Genomic DNA, 18,506 nt, shown 5'->3' with positions numbered 1-18,506 from the left:
GTCTCTGATAACCCTTATCCTTTTAAACTGCAATATACAGCACGCTTACCAAACGTGAAGAGTATAGTGAACCCCTCTTATGTAGAAAGGCCATAGTCCAATAATAGACCCTCACAGACTGTTCGATTAAAGATCTAAGTCAGAAACAAAACCTTTTAATCTTGGTCGTTGCTAAGTCAAGAAGTAAACACTTACGGAATTAAAAGGTTCGCCCTGCCAATTAATGAGTTTTACTCACATACGTGCTATCACCAGACGGCTCTCATAATGTACAAATGCATATCTACTTACCGTCCATAATAATATTGATCCATAGAATCTGCATGGCATTCAGCGGGTTTGGTATACCCATGAGAGTAGCGAGCGCGATGAGAGACAGAGCCGCGATAGATGTTGACAGTTGGAAGCGGACGAAGTTGCGGATGTTGTAGAAGATGCACTTTCCTTCTTCTATGGCCGAGCTGTAAATAAAAATTATGTCAGTTTATCAAGATCAACCATATATTTTCAAATACAAAAAATACCTAAAAAAAGGCGACTATGTTATTTTTGTATTTTCGCTAGTGATAGAGCAAAGTGGCGAACAATTGGGGAGGCCTATGTCCAGCAGTGGACTGCTATAGGCTGATGATGATGATGATGATGATGTATTTTTGGTTAACCTTAAAATCTTAGTCACGTATTAATTAACAGATTACCAACAAATAATTTCATGCCCTATCCTTACACATAAAGGAGAAAGTTTATAATTAAAATATAATAAGAAACGACTATGTGACTAGAGATAACTTATGTGTATTAGATACTAGTCACAACCTGCTCAATAAGTCAGTGAGTTTTAAGTAGTCAGTGTTAGGTAAATTATAATAACATAATTATTTAAATATTATCGACTTACATGATAGTTCCAAAGTCGTCATCGACAAGTATCATGTCGGCAGCTTCCTTGCAGACGTCGGTACCATTGCGACCCATCGCGATACCGATGTCGGCGCGTTTTAAAGCCACACCGTCGTTAACACCGTCACCTGGTAACATAAACATTGAACATCTTTATAGTAAGTTCCGTAAAACAGTTCGCAAGTTGCGCAAAAAGTGCATAAGATGCGCAAAATGTCTATGGGTTGCTCAAAATGTTGCGCAAAATGTTCATGAGTTGCGCTAAATAATCATGACTTGCGCTAAATGGGCATGAGTTGCGCAAAATGTTCATGAGTTGCGCAAACGTGCACAAATTGCGCATCAATGTGTATATTATTATGTCTTTACTCTGAGTGTATGAATTACCTGTCATGCCCACAATGTTGCCCACTCGCTGCAGTGACTTCACAATAGCCAACTTATGCTTCGGTGTTACTCTGTAGAAAACGCTAACCTGTAAATAAAATGTTCACATTAAATACATAAGGTTTAAAATCACAGATGTCTATTAAACAAACAAAATACTTATGCCCGAATACTCAAACGCTACTCAATTTTAAGACGCTCTCAAATGTAGTTCTGTCGCTATCAATTCTTTATAAAATGACAGAGATAGTACGATATTTAAGTACAACTTAAAATTGAGTAGCATTTGAGTATTCGGGCGTTAGAATGATCGTATAGATAACTTACAGTGTCGATCATCCTATCCAGTTCCTCATCAGACATGGCGTCGAGCTGATCTCCGGCCAATGACTGAGAGTGTAATACATCCAGACCGACCATTTGAGCTGGAAATTAATATGGTGTTTAGATGGATATAAAACACTTCTGCCGATAAAATAACTAACTCCATTTTGGCTACTAAAAATTGTGCATCTAGTAACTTTACTAACACATTGAAATAATACTTAGATTTTTTCGCAATAATTTCGGTTAAGATGATTCGTGTCGAAGCATCGTTCTCGTTAATACAAGTTGAATAACTATTTTAGTAACACATAGTGTGATCAATCTTTTATTCACTTTAGACCAGTACACACACATCAATAGCACATCAAGCTACACCAAATCCACGTTTATAAGAAAGCAATAGAGTGTAGCCGTACCGACAGCGAGTGCAGTGGGCCGTGCGTCCCCGGTGACCATCTTGACGTCGACGGAGGCGCGCGCCAGGGTCGCCACCGCCTCCCGCACCCCCTCCCGCGGGGGGTCGCACACCCCGCACACCCCCGTGTACGTCAGCGACTCCATGCGGGGCCCGCGGCACAGGGCGATTATACGGAGACCTGCGGGGACGAACATGACAACAGCTATAAAAACATAAATAAATAGAAACGAAAAAATACTATATCAAGAAAGAGTTCCAGTTTATTTAATTCCAGGTCACAAAGCACTCCGGGACTCATATTCATTTCTACTGGAGCGCTAGAAATGATGAAATACTTTTAAGACCATAATCACTAACGGCTGAAGAAACTAATCTTAATTAAAAATCTATAGATAACTAACTCTCTTAATTTCTGACGGAATACTACCAATGTAAAAAATCGATCTATATTCAAAGATTTCATATTGAGATCAATTATTAATTTCAATTACACACATTATCAAGTAAAGTACTATAAAGACCTCAATAGATGTGACCAAAACTTAATAAATAACAAAGTACATATTACAAAAGAACTTACCCATCCTAGCAATATTGTAGGCTTCCCCGAGGAAGTCGTTTTGTTTCTCCTTAGTCATCGGCGCGTAGTTGCCGCTGCTATCGATGTACTGGGTACAGAGCGGCAACACCTTCTCAATGGCGCCCTTTACAAACACCTCCTCTTTTAACTTAGCGTCTCCGAACTTGGGAGCGCATTTTACTACCATCATTTTTGTTTCGGAACTGTAAAATAAGATTAGGATGAGGATGTTTGTTCAAATTGATGATTAACCGTATGTTACTGAAATGTGTATACAGTTATAAAAATCTGTGAGAGAATGATTTTGTAATCTCAACGTTTTTCATAGAAACTTATTATGCGCTAAAGTGCGCAAAGTTGCGCAAAGACGCGGAAAGATGCGCTAAATTTCACTCACTCGAAATAAGGAAATATTCACATATACATACATACGTTAATCTGTTCTAGTTCATTAGTTTTATTACATTACCTGAACGGAATCTCGTGCAACCTCGTATGATCATCCCGGACGTCACGCATTCCGTTCTTAAGCGCAACAGCGAGTAGCGCGCCCTCTGTCGGCTGCCCGTACAAAGTATCGTCGCGAATCGTCGCATTATTACACAGCACACCCACCTATAAAGACAACATAAAATGAAAACTCAACTTTAAGAGAAATTTTCAACTTGAACAATCTTGAAACTTCTTCAAAAGATCAAAGTTCGTTGGTTGAATAAAATAAAATTGATAACTTTCAAGGACTTTTCAACTTATAACTTTCAAGGCGTATATTAATTGAAAATCTATTGCTAAAATCACTGAGGGATTTTAAGTCAAAACTGGAACATGAAAAGTTTCTTTAGTTAAGGCGCGGTGAATAGACGACTTTTATGTATTTGAGGGGGTGAAGCAGGTGAAGTGGGTCTCGTGTACTGAGGGGTGCACCGCGCTAATGTCATTGATACGCGTATTCCATTTTATTTAGGAGCGTAATTTCGCTTCCATAGTTTCATGGACGATTGGCCCAATGCGTTGCTGTCTAGAATCGCGTTCCGTGATCCTTAAGATCGAATCTCATTACTCGTATTAGTTTTTGTTTTCTTATTTTTTCAATATTATGTTGTATACATTTTTATTTATTTTTTTATTTTGTTTTTTTTTTATGACTAAAACCGAAATCGAACAATAATTTACATAAACTTACTACTACTATAGTTTTTGCGCTAGTGACAGTTGCCTGTATGACGTTGACGTCTCTCAGTACCACATGATTAGGGATGGACATTAGAAAGATCTTTTTTATCGCTATCGATACTCGCAGCGTACATTGAATTCTCATTAATTTCTTATCTACATTTATTTAAAATTATCTAAATTTACATTTTTAAATACTACAACATACAAAATAAAATAATATTTAAAAATATAAAAATAGGAGCCGACCAGTAGCGGGAGCATGGTCCAAGCTACCGGTGGTTAGGGCTCCAGAGACAGAAACCTTCTCACAATACGTGCCGTTTCGAGAAGTACTGCCTTCTGCATCAGGCCCAGCTTGATCCATCCGCCCAACCCCAGCCTCCTAAGGTGATTGTCGAGGCTGTTGGGTATTAATCCGTTGGCCGACACGACTATCGGCACAATGATAGCCGAATCCACACTCCACATGTCGACAACCTCGTGAGCCAAGTCAAGATATTTTATTTGTTTATCTTTTTCAGCTTTCACGAGGTTCTCGTCATGAGGAATGGTGATATCGATTATCATCGTGTGGCGCGCTTGCCGATCTATCACCACTATATCAGGTTTATTGGCTACAATAGTCCTGTCAGTGATGATAGATAGAAAGATAGATAGAAACAACTGCTGAGCCTGTACCAAGCGCAGGTTCGTTTGCATTGCTACACACGCGTGTCTGTATCGCTACACACGCGCGTTTGCATCGCGACTGTATCGCTACAAACACGCGTCGACGGTGCGTTTTTCTCCTACAGAGCAGTTTGTTGTCGTTTGTATCGATACAAATGCGCGGCCCCGGCGCGTTTAAAAAACGTGGTGTGCATAGGCCCTTAGAAGCAGTAGGTAGGCACTAACCTTTTAAAAATTAAAAAAGGGACAGGAGGATATATAAATAAAACACCAATATTAGTATAAAATATGTATTAATCATCTTGAATAATTAGGAGAATGTCATCTTAGAATTGTGAAGGGGTTCGGGGTACGTATATTTTCTTGGTATCTTTCCCAACTGAGATACCATATTATACAGGCTGAGATGCACGCCACTGACGAATAACTGATAAAGTCGCCTCATCTTCCAAGACTCTTCTGCCAATAGAGTTACAGCGACCAGTCGCAATCGTACAATTTACACAGCGATCTATGTCGTCAATATTCGATTGATAGGCTTGTTGCAGTTGTCCAAAATAGAGAGTCAGGTAATTTATAGATTCAAGATCCGTCAAAAGTCCTTTATAAAGCCGAGGTCGTGGGGTTAAACAATAAAACATGGAAAATACGTGCGCACTTAGAACGAAACACAACGAACGAGTGTCATCCAAAGAGTATAATAAGTATAGGGAAAGTGTCATCTGTCAATCGGTGACTGACTGAAGTCAGACAGAAGTGTTTTTAAGAAGTTTAAATCAAAGAGTACGTTATACATACATTATTTTACATACATTAATACACAACTTAATTTAAGTTTTCTCGCTTCCTAGATAGAAACAAGGTACCATATTTTGTGATTTCCCTTAGAAAAATATGACGGTTTTTTTAATATACATTTCAACTAGTTAACTGCTGGGCCCGAAAGTCCCCTTCTCCTTTTAAGAATGATACGGAACGTTACTGAATGTGTCATCTGCACCATGCTACGCGGTAATAGTATAAGAAAAAATTAATTGTATTTACACAACTTATAATTCAAATCGATTTCGTACAAAAAAATATACTGACAACCCAACTTAGAAAATGCTAATTACAAAATAAAATATTACAAACAGCAAAAAGATATGTTAGTGAATGATTATTTTCTGAGCGGCGATTGACACAAACTGACATAGGTCCACCAAGCAGCGCGCCTCAGCGGTCACTGCCGGTCCGCGTAGAAATGAAAGAGAAACGAATAGATGTCATGATCGGACGACATTTTGTTCGATTCGTTCTGAGTTATTTATCATGAATTATATTAATTCTTACAAATATCTCATTTCAATCGATAAATAAATGCGGCAGATCCTTTTATTATTTTAAATTACGTCACTGTTATTAATTTTATTAAGATATGTTCATAAATAATATAGTTACAATGGCTAGAATTTCAATTTAAATGGTTAGTTTATGATTTTTTTCTATCGAGAAAATTTATAGAAAACGTGTTTTGAAGAAGATGGTCCATTTATAAAAATGATCAAGATTAGCATATATTTTTTTTGTTGCTCTAGCATGTAAACATTGGGCAAAAACACTGTTAAATCAATCCTATTTTGACTATGCACAGCGCCTTAATAGAAAGAAATAACATTTACGAAGATTTTTGCGTTGTCACACATGAATTGCACATAGCTTCGTTATAACAACGCGTAAATTTAGGATATGAAGATGTTTAAAGGAAAAATTAAGCCGCTTATAATCATCGAATGTCGCAACGACACGCTTACGATTCGACATCGTGAATTTTTCTAGACTATCGACCGAAATGAAAAGCCGATCTCAATCAAAAATGCACTTAAAATCTTTGGATTAAGATTGATTTTTCACTATAGGTTTTTCCAGAGATTATGGTTTCGAATCGGCCATAAAATTAATTCCTTTACATTACCTCCAGCATTGTATTGACAGCCATCCGAGCTACGTCCAAATCCCGTCCCTTATACGCCCTCAACTCTATATCTCCACACGCATTGTACCCAGTGCCCGTGACTTGCGCAATATGGCCGCCAGACGTCGATATTGTGGTCACTGTCATCTCGTTCTTAGTTAGGGTTCCTGTAGAAGAAAAAAAATCAAAATGTAATAATGCAATAACAGCCATTCAAATAATAAATTGGACGTTTGGAACAGGGATAGTCAACGTCAAAGTCAAAGCATTTATTTCAATTAATCCTAAATTAGGCACTTTTGAAACATTAAATTCAATCGTCCATCAGTCTGTCTGTCAGTGAAGCTAGGTGCTCGTTCCAAAGTGTAGCTTCGAATGGAGAAGAACTAGCAAGATTGAGGAATTTAACGATCCAATTCAACGTTTGGAACAGGGAAAGATTAAAGCCTGGAATAGCACATAGGCTACTTTTTATTCCCGCGGGCAGAAGCTAGTCTGAATAATATACCCTGTACGAGTAACCTCTTACTAAGGCACTTGTCTCACCGGCAACGATTAACGAGTAACGAGTAAAGCTAGAACTAGAAACGAGTTAGCGAATTAGGGAGCGAGTGCGTAGTTCCGATATTTAAGATTTATTTCCAATGTTTAACTAGTGAAGCGAGTGCTCGCCGGCAGTGTGAACAGTCAGCGATCAACTGTTTGTATATGCATCTCTTTTTTTCATACGGAAAGTATATCTATTGTACGTTTCTTGAGCGAGAAAATAGCCGATAGTTAGTCGTTTACCCGCCGTTGGTGGGACAACTGCCTAAGGCATTTCTGTCATAAAAAATGTGGGTAACTCACCGGTCTTATCACTGCAGATAACATTTACACAACCAAGAGTCTCGACAGTGGGCAGTTTCTTCACGATGGCATTCCTCTTGGCCATGCGCATCACGCCCAGAGCCAACGTCACCGTCACCACGATTGGCAGACCTGGAGAAAGAAGTAGAAAATAATCGCCATAAAGAATAGTTAAAAAAAATCTGTTCAAATTCAACCAATCCAAACTTTGGGTGAAAAGGTAAATCGGATCAATCTTGAAATGCCAATTAATTTTCCAGGCAGACTTTAGCAATAACTAATAAAAATTAGACGTTCATTCGTAATCGAAGCAATATTACAGTATTCTGCTCTTGAATTAAATGCACTTTATTAGACGTATCAAGTCATATCGAAAAATTCATTCTGAACATTTCCAAGCTACATCCAAAGTTCAACTTCTATTAGACCAAGCAAACTTCAGCTATCCACATACATACCTTCAGGAATAGCAGCGACTGCCAAACTGACGCTGATGGTGAACATCTCCTGAAGAGCCTTTCCTTGGAGCCATCCAGTCACCATGATGAAGCCGATGATGCAGAAGGAATACATGGACAGCTGAGCGCCCAGGGTATCCATGGACTTCTGCAATGGAGTCTTTGGAGCCTCCTCAGCTTGCATCATACGGAAGATGTCTCCGAATTCTGATCGCTCGCCTGTGCTTACTACAATACCCTGATAGAAAAATATGGTGAGTTATGTCTCATAAATAGAGGTACAACTCTCACGAGAAAAGTAAAACAAACTTATGCATTGGGTCTTAAGACTTTGATAATGACTAGGATTATTCTTTTTAAACAAAGGTCAATTGTTAAAACAGCATTACTGCAATAGTATGCCAGTCAAGTCATACACCAAAAAAACTAATAGAGCTTAGTACGAGTATGTTTTTCGTTGAACGAGATCGAAACTAGACGGCGTTCGGCGCTCTAATTCTTTAATTTATTGGAGCTGGTCAATCAGAGCGCTGGACGCGGTATCGTTTCAATATCTTTCAACGAAAGACAAGCTTGTACTATGAGTAAAGAACTCGAAGATTTTGCAAAAAGAATGTCCCTATATTAAAATCATTAAAAATACTTTAAAAACTCTTAACACCATAAAATATCTCCAAAAACCTATCCAAACACTTACCTTAGCATTACCACACCTCACAAGGGTGCCCATGAACGCAATGTTATCCTTGTTCACCCTCCCTGCAGCGGCTTTATTGGGCAACACGCTTTTGACAGCCGGTTCCGTCTCCCCAGTGAACGAGGACTCGTCGATGGCCAGGTCTGTGGAGTCGAAGAGCCTGAGATCGGCCGGCACTCGGTCACCGACATTGAGGTGGACTATGTCTCCAGGCACCAGGTTCCGCGCTAAGAAGTGTTCTAGGCTGCCTTCTCGGAGACTGTTGACAAGGAAAGTCTTAAATTATTTGGTGAAACGAACATAGGCAGAGTAGATAGAACTCGTTTGGCACGCCGCTATTCTTCCCGCAGGTACATTTCGGTTCGATTTTGGGACAGAAGCGAGAGAGAGCAACTATGTATTTCGCTACTGGAGTAAAATACTAGCGTAATGTGACCAAGGCACAAGAGCCGACTAAGGAATTATTCAGCAGAGACTAAGCAGCAGCACTTATTACAGCAGAATTGAAACTATTCCCAATGTCATTGCAATTTCAAAAGAATAAATATCTCAATAATTATTCAATGTCAAAACTAACTATTATACAACCCCAACCTAGGTATTGACTGCACGGTTGGTGCGGTGGCTGGGCAACTGGCTGCCGCGCAACGGGTAGCGGGTTCGATTCCCGCACGGAGCAACTCTTTGTGTGATCCACAAATTGTTGTTTCGGGTCTGGGTGTGATGTGTATGTGAACTTGTATGTTTGTAAACGCACCCATGACACAGGAGAAAATCCTAGTGTGGGGCAACGCTTTTAAAAAAAAAAAAAAAAAAAGCATTCAGATTACGGAATATAAAGCTCAATACCATTAAGTCCAATATCCTTGCAATACGGATGCAATGGGCGCTAGTGTTGCGGCTCAAGAGTACGAAATTTCACAATATCAATGTCGATCGATCGGAATTGGATTCAAAAGTAAGCCCCCTAACCTGATAGAATAAATTTGCTCACCTCTACTTTGAGGTAAACGTAGGCGTAATGTTATATTGTTACAGATCATTCACAGGCAGTTACAACATCGGAGAGTTGTTATCGTAACGCGATTGACGTCATATACAGGGCGTCAATTTATTGCCAATTATAAGGTCAATACATTACAATGAGTTGCTGTTACGAGCTTCGAGCTTTATACTTGTTTTTACAGTATAATATCGTCATTTTATAACGTTTTTGGAATATGTACCAAGTAATCTGGCTATTCTAAAGTTTGAAATTACGTTGTGTAGGTACTAAACAGCTATAGAATGCGTTTCAATGTGCTTTTGAGTGAGAAAATTCTAATTGTAATGCCGCTGGATGCAGGTCGCTTCCAACCAGCCTATCTGGAAGTCATTGGGGAGGCCTATGTTCAGCACTAGACGTCTTATGGCTGATATGATGATACTGATGAAATGTAATGTTCCTCTACAAACAATGACAAACATAAATATGGTTAATTTCATGAAAAAGTGGTACGAAACTATTGAAAACCAATAATAACTCAAAAAAGCTAATGCTAAGAAACTATAGTAGACAAACCTCAATAACTCTACACACATTGGTAACAAAACCAACAACGTAATAGTAATACCACATAAAAATAATAATAAAGAGAGGAGAAAGTTAATAAATAAATAACAATGACATAATTAAGTTCAATCAAAGAAATAGACGTTATGATCAAGAGCTCAGTTATCAACAGACATTAATTAATGAAGCGCCTAGTAATCTCGTCAATTGCTAAAAATGAAACGAGTGCGTCATCCAATATCTGAAGTTCAAGCTAATAACTATATGAAAGCTGAGCATCCTTTTTTATAGTATACAAGTTGTGACACACGGCTTCGGCTGCGTAGTCAAAGAATAGAAGTCAAGACAAAATTAAACGGTAAGATTTGACCATCTCCCGGAGCTGCGGACTGCCTAGCGGGTTATCAGGGCTCCGGCTTGAAAAGCAGGGGTAGGAACGTGGTGGTTTTTAGTCAGTAAGAGTCTGACACTCCCTCTAGCCTCGCCCAAGTTGGGGAAGACGTCGGAAGATATAAATCCACACGAAAACAAAAAAATTGACGGTTTCGTATTGGTCGCCAGCACGATTGGAGAGCAAAAAGATTTATGTTTAATTCCGAGGTTGTGCATGTTGACAATCCATTAAATAAAGAAATTCACAAAGAAACAGATCGGAGTCGGTACACGGTTACCTTAGTTACGTCGACTGAATAGCAGCTGATTAGGAGGCTGTAATTACAAGCCCTTTCAAATTGCGGTTATTTTGTAGCGCTTGGTTATTACAGAGCAGAAAAACATAGGTCATAACAAACCAACAAGCTATTCTTTAACGGGTAGGCAGAGCTAGACTTGTCAGTCATTCATTAGTATTGTTCTAACAGAAGACGAAATACACGGAATTGTACTCGTAGTATCCGATTACATAAAAGGCAAAACTAGTCGAAAATCTTTTAAATAGTCTGAAAGATGTCTTCTATACTTCAAATAACACACCTTCTCTTCTGGAAGACTCATAAATAATCTACCATTTTTACATCAGAAGAAAGATTCGAGAGTATGTATCAAGACGTCCAGAGCTGCGGACTACCTAGCGGGTTTACCGGGGCTCCGGCTTGAAAAGCAGGTGTAGGAACGGGGTGGTTTTTAGTCAGTAAGAGTCTGACACTCCCTCTTAAGGCGAGAGAAGTCATTGGATGATTTTCCCCCTATCAAAAAAAAACACCACGTTTCATGGTGGATATCCCACCCACACGCACGAAGCGCTTCGCTTCAAGCTTCCTTGTGCGAACGGCTAGGGAGTGGAACTCCTTGCCGGAGTCTGTGTTTCCTGATGGGTATAACCTGGGTGTCTTCAAAGCCCGAGTGAATAGGTTGCTTATGGGCAGACGTGCTCCATCGTAGGCCGCATCATCACTTACCATCAGGCGAGATAGCGGCCAAACGTCGGCCCATTTAACATAAAAAAAATAAATAAAAAAAATGTATCGTGACGTCACTCACCAGTTGCAAGATGGCGGCACCAGTTTGTTCAGCTCCTCCAAGGACTTCTCGGAGCGGTACTCCTGGACGAAGGCCACTGTCACTACTATCATGATGGCCACGGTGATGGATATGGCATCGTCGAACTGCCGCATGCAGACGCTCACCACTGCTGAGCCTGTGGGCAAAAAAAACGAAACGTTAGAAAAAATAAGCAATGGATATAAGGATACGTAACTTCACGTCTTTAATCCCCGAAGGGGTAAGCAGAGGTGCACGTTATGGCACATAATGCCAATGTCAAGTGTGGGAGAGCCTTGCTTCGGCACGAATGGGCCAGCTCGACCGGAGTGATACCACGGCCTCACAGAAAACCGACGTGAAACAACGCTTGCATTGTGTTTCGTTGTGTGAGTGAGGTTACCGGAGGCCCAATTACCCCTAATCTTTCCAATCCTCCGATCCCCAAGAACCCTTAAATTCCTTACTCCCAAAAAGCCGGCAACGCACTTGTAACGCCTCTGGTGTTTCAAGTGTCCATGGGCGGCGGCGATTGCTTACCATCAGGTAATACGTCTGCTCGATTACCGGTTTGTTTCTTAAAAAAAAAAAAAAATGTACACCCACATTTCATAATTTATGTTGTAAGTCCCATGTAATAGGTGGTGAGCCTATTGCCATATACCGGGCACATATGGATATAAGGATTGGTATATTAACCGACCTCTTATCACCTTAAATGACATTTTAGTTTGCACCAACTTATATTTAGGTCTACTAGAGTACTACAGGAATACCTCTAGTCCCTTACTACTCTTGGTTTGTTTAGATGCTACGTCACACTAAGTAACTTTTAGGAGATGGTTTACGAGTGTTTAGTGAAAATGGCCATTAGTCGTTCCAGCTTTGGACATCTAAACATTTTATTTTTAGAAGCCAAACACTTAACAAGGTTTGACCTCTTTTTTATTTCAAACAAACCCTTTCCGGACAAAACGCAACGACCACAAAAAGGAGTATTTTAGCGAAGTTTTTATACCTTGCTAAACAGTATTAAGATCTTTTCAGTAGCCTTGTCAGTAACCAAGTAGCCTTCCATTATAAAACCACTTACAATGACATGTCCATAAATCTTCAACATAATCGTTACTAAGGAATAGTTTAAGTAATCATTAAATGTCTCTGAGTACGGAAGTAAATGGTCTAAATCGAGAAACATGTAATGAATACGCAATGATGTATTAATCTATTTCAAGAAGGCTATTCCGAAACAATACGGTTTGATATTGTCACATAGGTAATATTATTTATTTTAAATGCATACTTAATTGAACACAATGTGTCACAGTTCAATGTCAAATCTTAAAGGTAAATAAAAAATTAAACGCCGAAATGTTTGTGCGCTCGTAACTGCAGAATGACTGCACTAAATTGGAAAATTTAATATAAAAAGTAGGATCGCTCGTAAATTATCATTTTCCACTTTCCTTTAATCAAATCACTTTAATGCATCCATGGTGTACAATGTGGTCTACAATTTTAATATGTAGACGTATTCAGACGTTTCATTTTTCTTAGTAATACAATCAGAATTTGTGGCAATTTGGCAATAGATTTCTCCACAACGCAAACACAGTATGGAAACCTTAAATACATCTTCGCCCTATCTATTAGATCATTATGTATATCTACTACTGCAGAATAAATAAATAAACAAAATAAATTCTAGAAAAAACAGTAGCAAGTCGTGCAAGGGGACAGACAATAGACACGCAAACCCTTGAAATAACCAGTAGGTAATAATATCATGGTGAATAACAGGTGCAATCGTTTAAGGCCACGTCGATATTATACATAGGTATACTAAGTAGGTACTACAATGCAATAATCGATTTATAGACCAGTTAGACAGACAAACTAAGGATTTGTTTCACAATGTCTGTATAGCCGCTATGTATGAGATCTTTTTGAATTAAGAATGTAATTTGTATGCACTATCTGTCACATAAGTTTATCGGGCACTTATATGAAGGTGGTGAAACAGGCGCTAAGACTGTTAAAATATTACTAAGACTGTTATTTCATATATGTACTTTTGAACGACTTCGGAAAGTCATCCAATTATTTCTCCCGCCTTGTGTGAGGTGAAAGGGATTGTCAGTCTTTTACTAACTAAAAACCACCCCGTTCTTACTCCTGCTTTTCTAGTCGGAGCCCCGGCAATCCGTTAAGTCTTCCGCGGCTCCGGATCGGGTATCAGCCCTACTGGATATCTTGAGCATGAGGTAGGTATCAACGTCCAGTATTTTTTAGTTCTTAAGTGCGAGTAAATTTCCCTAAAAAAATGGAGGATCCTCCGATCAGGCGAGGTGATCGTGGCTGGCGGGCTTTCTGCCCAACAGTTGTTCGTTGGGATTTTCTATCCACGTTTATTTGCATGTAAACTTTATATGTGCGATGTAGGATTTATGACGTCATCCGTTAATTTGATCGTCTATCATCTACGTGCAACTTCTGTCATCTATCACTTATTATGTCGCCACATACTCATATAACCCATTAAACGAATGCACATTGAATGTTAGACATCTAATCAACGATGATGCGACACAAACAACGGCATACATTAAGCAATGAAGGTCACAAAAGTATCATTTCCCCCCTATATTTACTGATTCCATACTGACAATCACACGGCTATTACCTCTGATGATTGTAAATGTAATGTATAGGTAATTATGATACCAACACCTAAATGGAAGTTGGCATGTCAATGTAATTTATAGACAAAACACTCGACTGCGAAATATGATTATTAAAATAATAGACAGAATGGCTCCCCAATGCTTGGTGTTATAGACTCTTTAGTTATTTTACTGTCGTGTTATTAGTTAACAATCACGTTTAAAACTAATTGCAAATCTAAATAATCGTTTCAGATCTCAACTCGCAACTGCTTCGATAATAAATAATCTTCTGCCAGCAGCTTCGCCCACCTTCCCGTAGGCTAAATAGTAGCATGTTTAATTCTAGATCAAAATCTATCCCTGTTCCAAATTTCATGCAAATTCCTTATGTCGTTTAGACGTGATGGGGTAACAAACATACAAACATGTACGCATTTATTTAAGTAACATTAATTTAGTAGTATACCCTTATAAAACTCCTAATACGGTTTATACAAATTCTATTTTAAAAATAACAAACTATTTTAGCTTGGTTCTTCATGATATCCAAATTAAGTGTGAATAATTTACAAGTTTAGATAGAGCCAAAGCATAAATTATGTTGATAACCATTTTAACAGGAAACCAGTAGACCGAAAACTTTTATTTGATAATATAAAGAACAATGAATAAATATACTTCTAATAAAATAATTGCTTTGCATTATTCTTCAAATAAAAAATAGGATAGTTTGATCTCAGACAATTTTAGATGTAACCCTCGGTGGTTTCCATGGTATTTCCATATTGTTATTGATCCATATAACATATAACATCTAAACAGATAAATTATCGTACGCATGTATGCTAAACAGTAAAATAAATAAATAAGTATATAGTAATACATAAACACCATAACATAGCGTCATATATCGTGATTGTATAATAAAAATAAAATAAACATATTTATTACGTACCTACCTATGTATTTACCAAAGAACACAAAAAGTCGAACGTATTCATGAAATTATTACCATTTTGTTATCATTATTTAGGAGGATCAAAATAATTATAACTTTAGCCAAATGATCCCACAGGAATAGAACTTACATGAAAAATCTTCTATGGGTGCTATATCAGCACAGCAATGAAGTATGCAGTACTCTTAGTACGACCGAAACGAGAGCGTACAAACCATAAAAAAGTCAAAGCAAGTATGGTATAAAAACTCCGGTAAACTAAACTGTAGACGAGTCAATAACACTGAATACATCCTGTAGTTAGGACCATAATTGTGCCATAAAGGGACGGTAGGGTTCTGCCATTATTATTAAGTGGTCCAGTAAAATACTGGTTAAGTTAATATTCTGATGTAGTTTAAAAGTTAAACCATCTGTATAATCCGCCAAGATGTGGGTTACCTATGATACCCTATGCCTATGTGATCAAGGAAACATTTATCAATGGGGATGAAAGGGAAGTGGTTTTATAAAGACATGGCTAAGAATAGAATAATCTTTATTGTACACCATTGACGGAGATCACTATTCATCCCATTATTTTCAAAATGTCTTCTGACTGTAAAAGTGAAGATAATTAGTACAAATCCCCAGTCCCCAGTACAATCAGTCAGTTTTAATGTTAATAAAGTTCCAAAGTTGACCTTTTCAGCCGAATTGGAATTACCGTAAAGTTAAAGGATAAATTCAGATGCCTATGTGTGCATCTTTAAGTTGGGAAATCAGTTCTGTCGTTTGACAAAACTAATATAATAGTTAATACATGGACGGTTCAGATATTAACTCTTGTGGTTAACCGCGGATTATTCTTGAACCACTAACCATAACATGATCGTTCTACACATGAGTTTTAAATCACATTTACCTACCAACATGTAGAAGAAAATTTTAAAACCTGAACCAAAACCCGAGTAATCATCTTACGAATTCAACAAAGAAGTACCAGAATCAAATCGAATGATTATTATATTTATAATGTCCAATCCAAAATGGCGGCTAAGAAATTGAATACATTCTTTTGTTATCGTCTTAAAGTTATTGATTTCAGCTGGCAACGGCTTTGATTGATGTAATAACAAGTAACGGTGTATTATGATCGTTGTATTAACTTAAACAATGGCCGTGTAGTGTTACATTCATCAGTTAGAGGATCATTCATACATGTAACAAGAAAATTTCGACTGTAATGTCATTTTCACAACGTTTAATTTATCTGTAGATTTGTTTCTTAAAGACAGAATGTTTACTTAACGATCATCCCCACAAAATTAGATAAAAAAAAAACTTATTTTCGTAATCAAATCTACAGATAGCTATTTTTTTTTTCAATGACTTCTCCCGCCCTGGGCGAGGCGAGCGAGAGTGTCAGACTCTTACTGACTAAAAACCACCCCGTTCCAACTCCTGCTTTTCGAGCTGGAGCCCCGGTAAACCCGCTAGGTAGTCCGCAGCTCCGGATCAATCTACAGATAGCTAGATGGATTATCGAAACTAGTAAGTAGTAGTAAATAGACGATTTTCTTGACTTGACTAAAAGACTGAGAACAATTGCTTACTATATTGCTACTGTAAAAACCATACATACATACAAACATAACCTCACGCCTGTCTCCCATAGGGGTAGGGACAGAGACAATGGAACGCCAATTGCTACGATTCTTAGAAAGATGTATGTACAAACGAAAAATTCAATAAATTAACAACACGAATACACCTATCCTATATATTTATAGCACATAATGAGGAACTTACGATCCACGTGTATGTCACAATCAAATATTCATAGGACCCAAAGAAACATTAACCAAACAACTTGAAAAGGACAGAAATACAATGGAACTTGCTGGAAATTAGAAGACTTATTATTTAACAGAGCTATAATCAAATGGAAGTTTTCTTTCTCAACCAGTGAGCGTGAAACACGCAACTTAGATAACTCGTATTGTATAGCATTAAAGAGTAAGAATCCATTATTTGTTTATTGAAATCTATGATTCAGTAACGTGGTTTAAGATATTACGGTTTAATTATTAAGTTTTTTCCGGCGACTGCGCGCTGCTGCTGAACCTTATCGAGTTCCTCGTCAAATAGTTACGTAAGTAAGCCGAAAACATAATAATTAATTTAGAATGAATAATGGCTCGTTTTTCAATTACATTTTTTGCATTTATTAAACTTAAATCCAAAGTTAAAGCAATCTTCTGAAGAATAGTTCTGTCACCTACGAGGTGAATAGTTCTATCACCTTCTTTGTAAAATGACAGATATTTAAGTGCAACTTAAAATTAAGTAGCATTTCAATATTCGGACGTACCTAACTTACTCTTGTGAGCAGTCAACCAACGAGACAATAGTAACAAAATTAAGAATGAGTAATAAAACTTAACAAATTAATCCCAACTGATAATTTAAACGTGAAAGCGAATTTGTTACGCTTTCATAATTCTTAGAAATAGTAAAAAAATAGTAAACAACACAATATGGAACGAGGAATCCCCTTCAGAGCAAATCTTCGGAATAGAACCAATCTATTTCTGGAACATTCAGCCAATTTATCAGCATACGCGTAGTTGTAAGGAAATGTACATCTGGGGCCTTTATTTTTTTACTGGGAAAATCTTCAATTTCAAGTTTAGACACTAGAAAGTATGAAGATGGCGGTGGCAATGGTTAGGCATAGATCCTAGTGTTTTTATTTGAACTTTGGGACCAGAAATGGTACGTCGCTTTTGCTTCTCATAAGAAAACCTCATGATAGTCTTATTTAAGAATTTGACAATATAATAAATGGATATGTATGTCATGTTATGACTACAGGAATTTGGATAGGATAGGTATTCGCATATCGTGCGGCTCGCCTCGGTATGCGGTCCTTAGACCCAACACCGGGATTAATCGACCAACGACCACTAGAGTAATAATATCAAGTGTTGAATTCTCTCTGAGGAATTATTATTGTTATAACAACAAACTTATTATTATTTAGGAAATAATGAGAAAAGAAAATTACAGTCACGACAAGAAATTCTGTAAATACAATCGCTGCGTGCGGTTGTATTTAATATCATTTACAAAAACTATCGCCGCCAAATGCCTGTCTAGTTTTAGATAAAAAAGCAACTAAGACAAAACATAATGCATCGTAAAATTTTGAAGGAGTAGTCAACAATACAATGAAACACTGTTTTTTCACCACTTTTATTAAAGACATTATGAAATATTGCCATAAATCTGACACTATCAACGTCTTCACCACTTTTGAGAATTTATAATTAAAAAACCTAATGCCTATACAACAGACTGCATCTACCACTCACAACCATTAAATAAAAGAGTCAATCTAAAGAAAATAACACGCCGAAAACAAAACACAAACATTTCAATACACCCTTTAAAG

The 18,506-nt window shown here is 37.7% G+C and overlaps 1 protein-coding gene across 3 annotated transcripts in view; it reads right to left on the bottom strand.

Moving 5' to 3' along the window:
- Window positions 1-18,506, bottom strand: part of LOC118272463 (calcium-transporting ATPase type 2C member 1) — a 60,875-nt gene that overhangs the window by 7,680 nt on the left and 34,689 nt on the right. For all 3 annotated transcript variants that reach the window (XM_050693530.1, XM_050693529.1, XM_050693531.1), the window contains exons 4-15: window positions 11,447-11,603; window positions 8,416-8,674; window positions 7,719-7,956; window positions 7,261-7,392; window positions 6,412-6,578; window positions 3,082-3,227; window positions 2,613-2,815; window positions 2,031-2,210; window positions 1,615-1,712; window positions 1,288-1,375; window positions 899-1,028; window positions 292-461 (exon numbers count right to left, since the gene is read on the bottom strand). In XM_050693530.1, coding sequence (XP_050549487.1) covers window positions 292-461; window positions 899-1,028; window positions 1,288-1,375; window positions 1,615-1,712; window positions 2,031-2,210; window positions 2,613-2,815; window positions 3,082-3,227; window positions 6,412-6,578; window positions 7,261-7,392; window positions 7,719-7,956; window positions 8,416-8,674; window positions 11,447-11,603 — 1,968 coding nt within the window. The remainder of the gene's footprint in view (window positions 1-291; window positions 462-898; window positions 1,029-1,287; window positions 1,376-1,614; window positions 1,713-2,030; window positions 2,211-2,612; window positions 2,816-3,081; window positions 3,228-6,411; window positions 6,579-7,260; window positions 7,393-7,718; window positions 7,957-8,415; window positions 8,675-11,446; window positions 11,604-18,506) is intronic.

This window comes from Spodoptera frugiperda, chromosome 4 (genome assembly GCF_023101765.2).
Source record: "Spodoptera frugiperda isolate SF20-4 chromosome 4, AGI-APGP_CSIRO_Sfru_2.0, whole genome shotgun sequence".
NCBI lineage: Eukaryota > Metazoa > Arthropoda > Insecta > Lepidoptera > Noctuidae > Spodoptera > Spodoptera frugiperda.
This window is presented reverse-complemented; position numbering and strand designations above follow the sequence as displayed.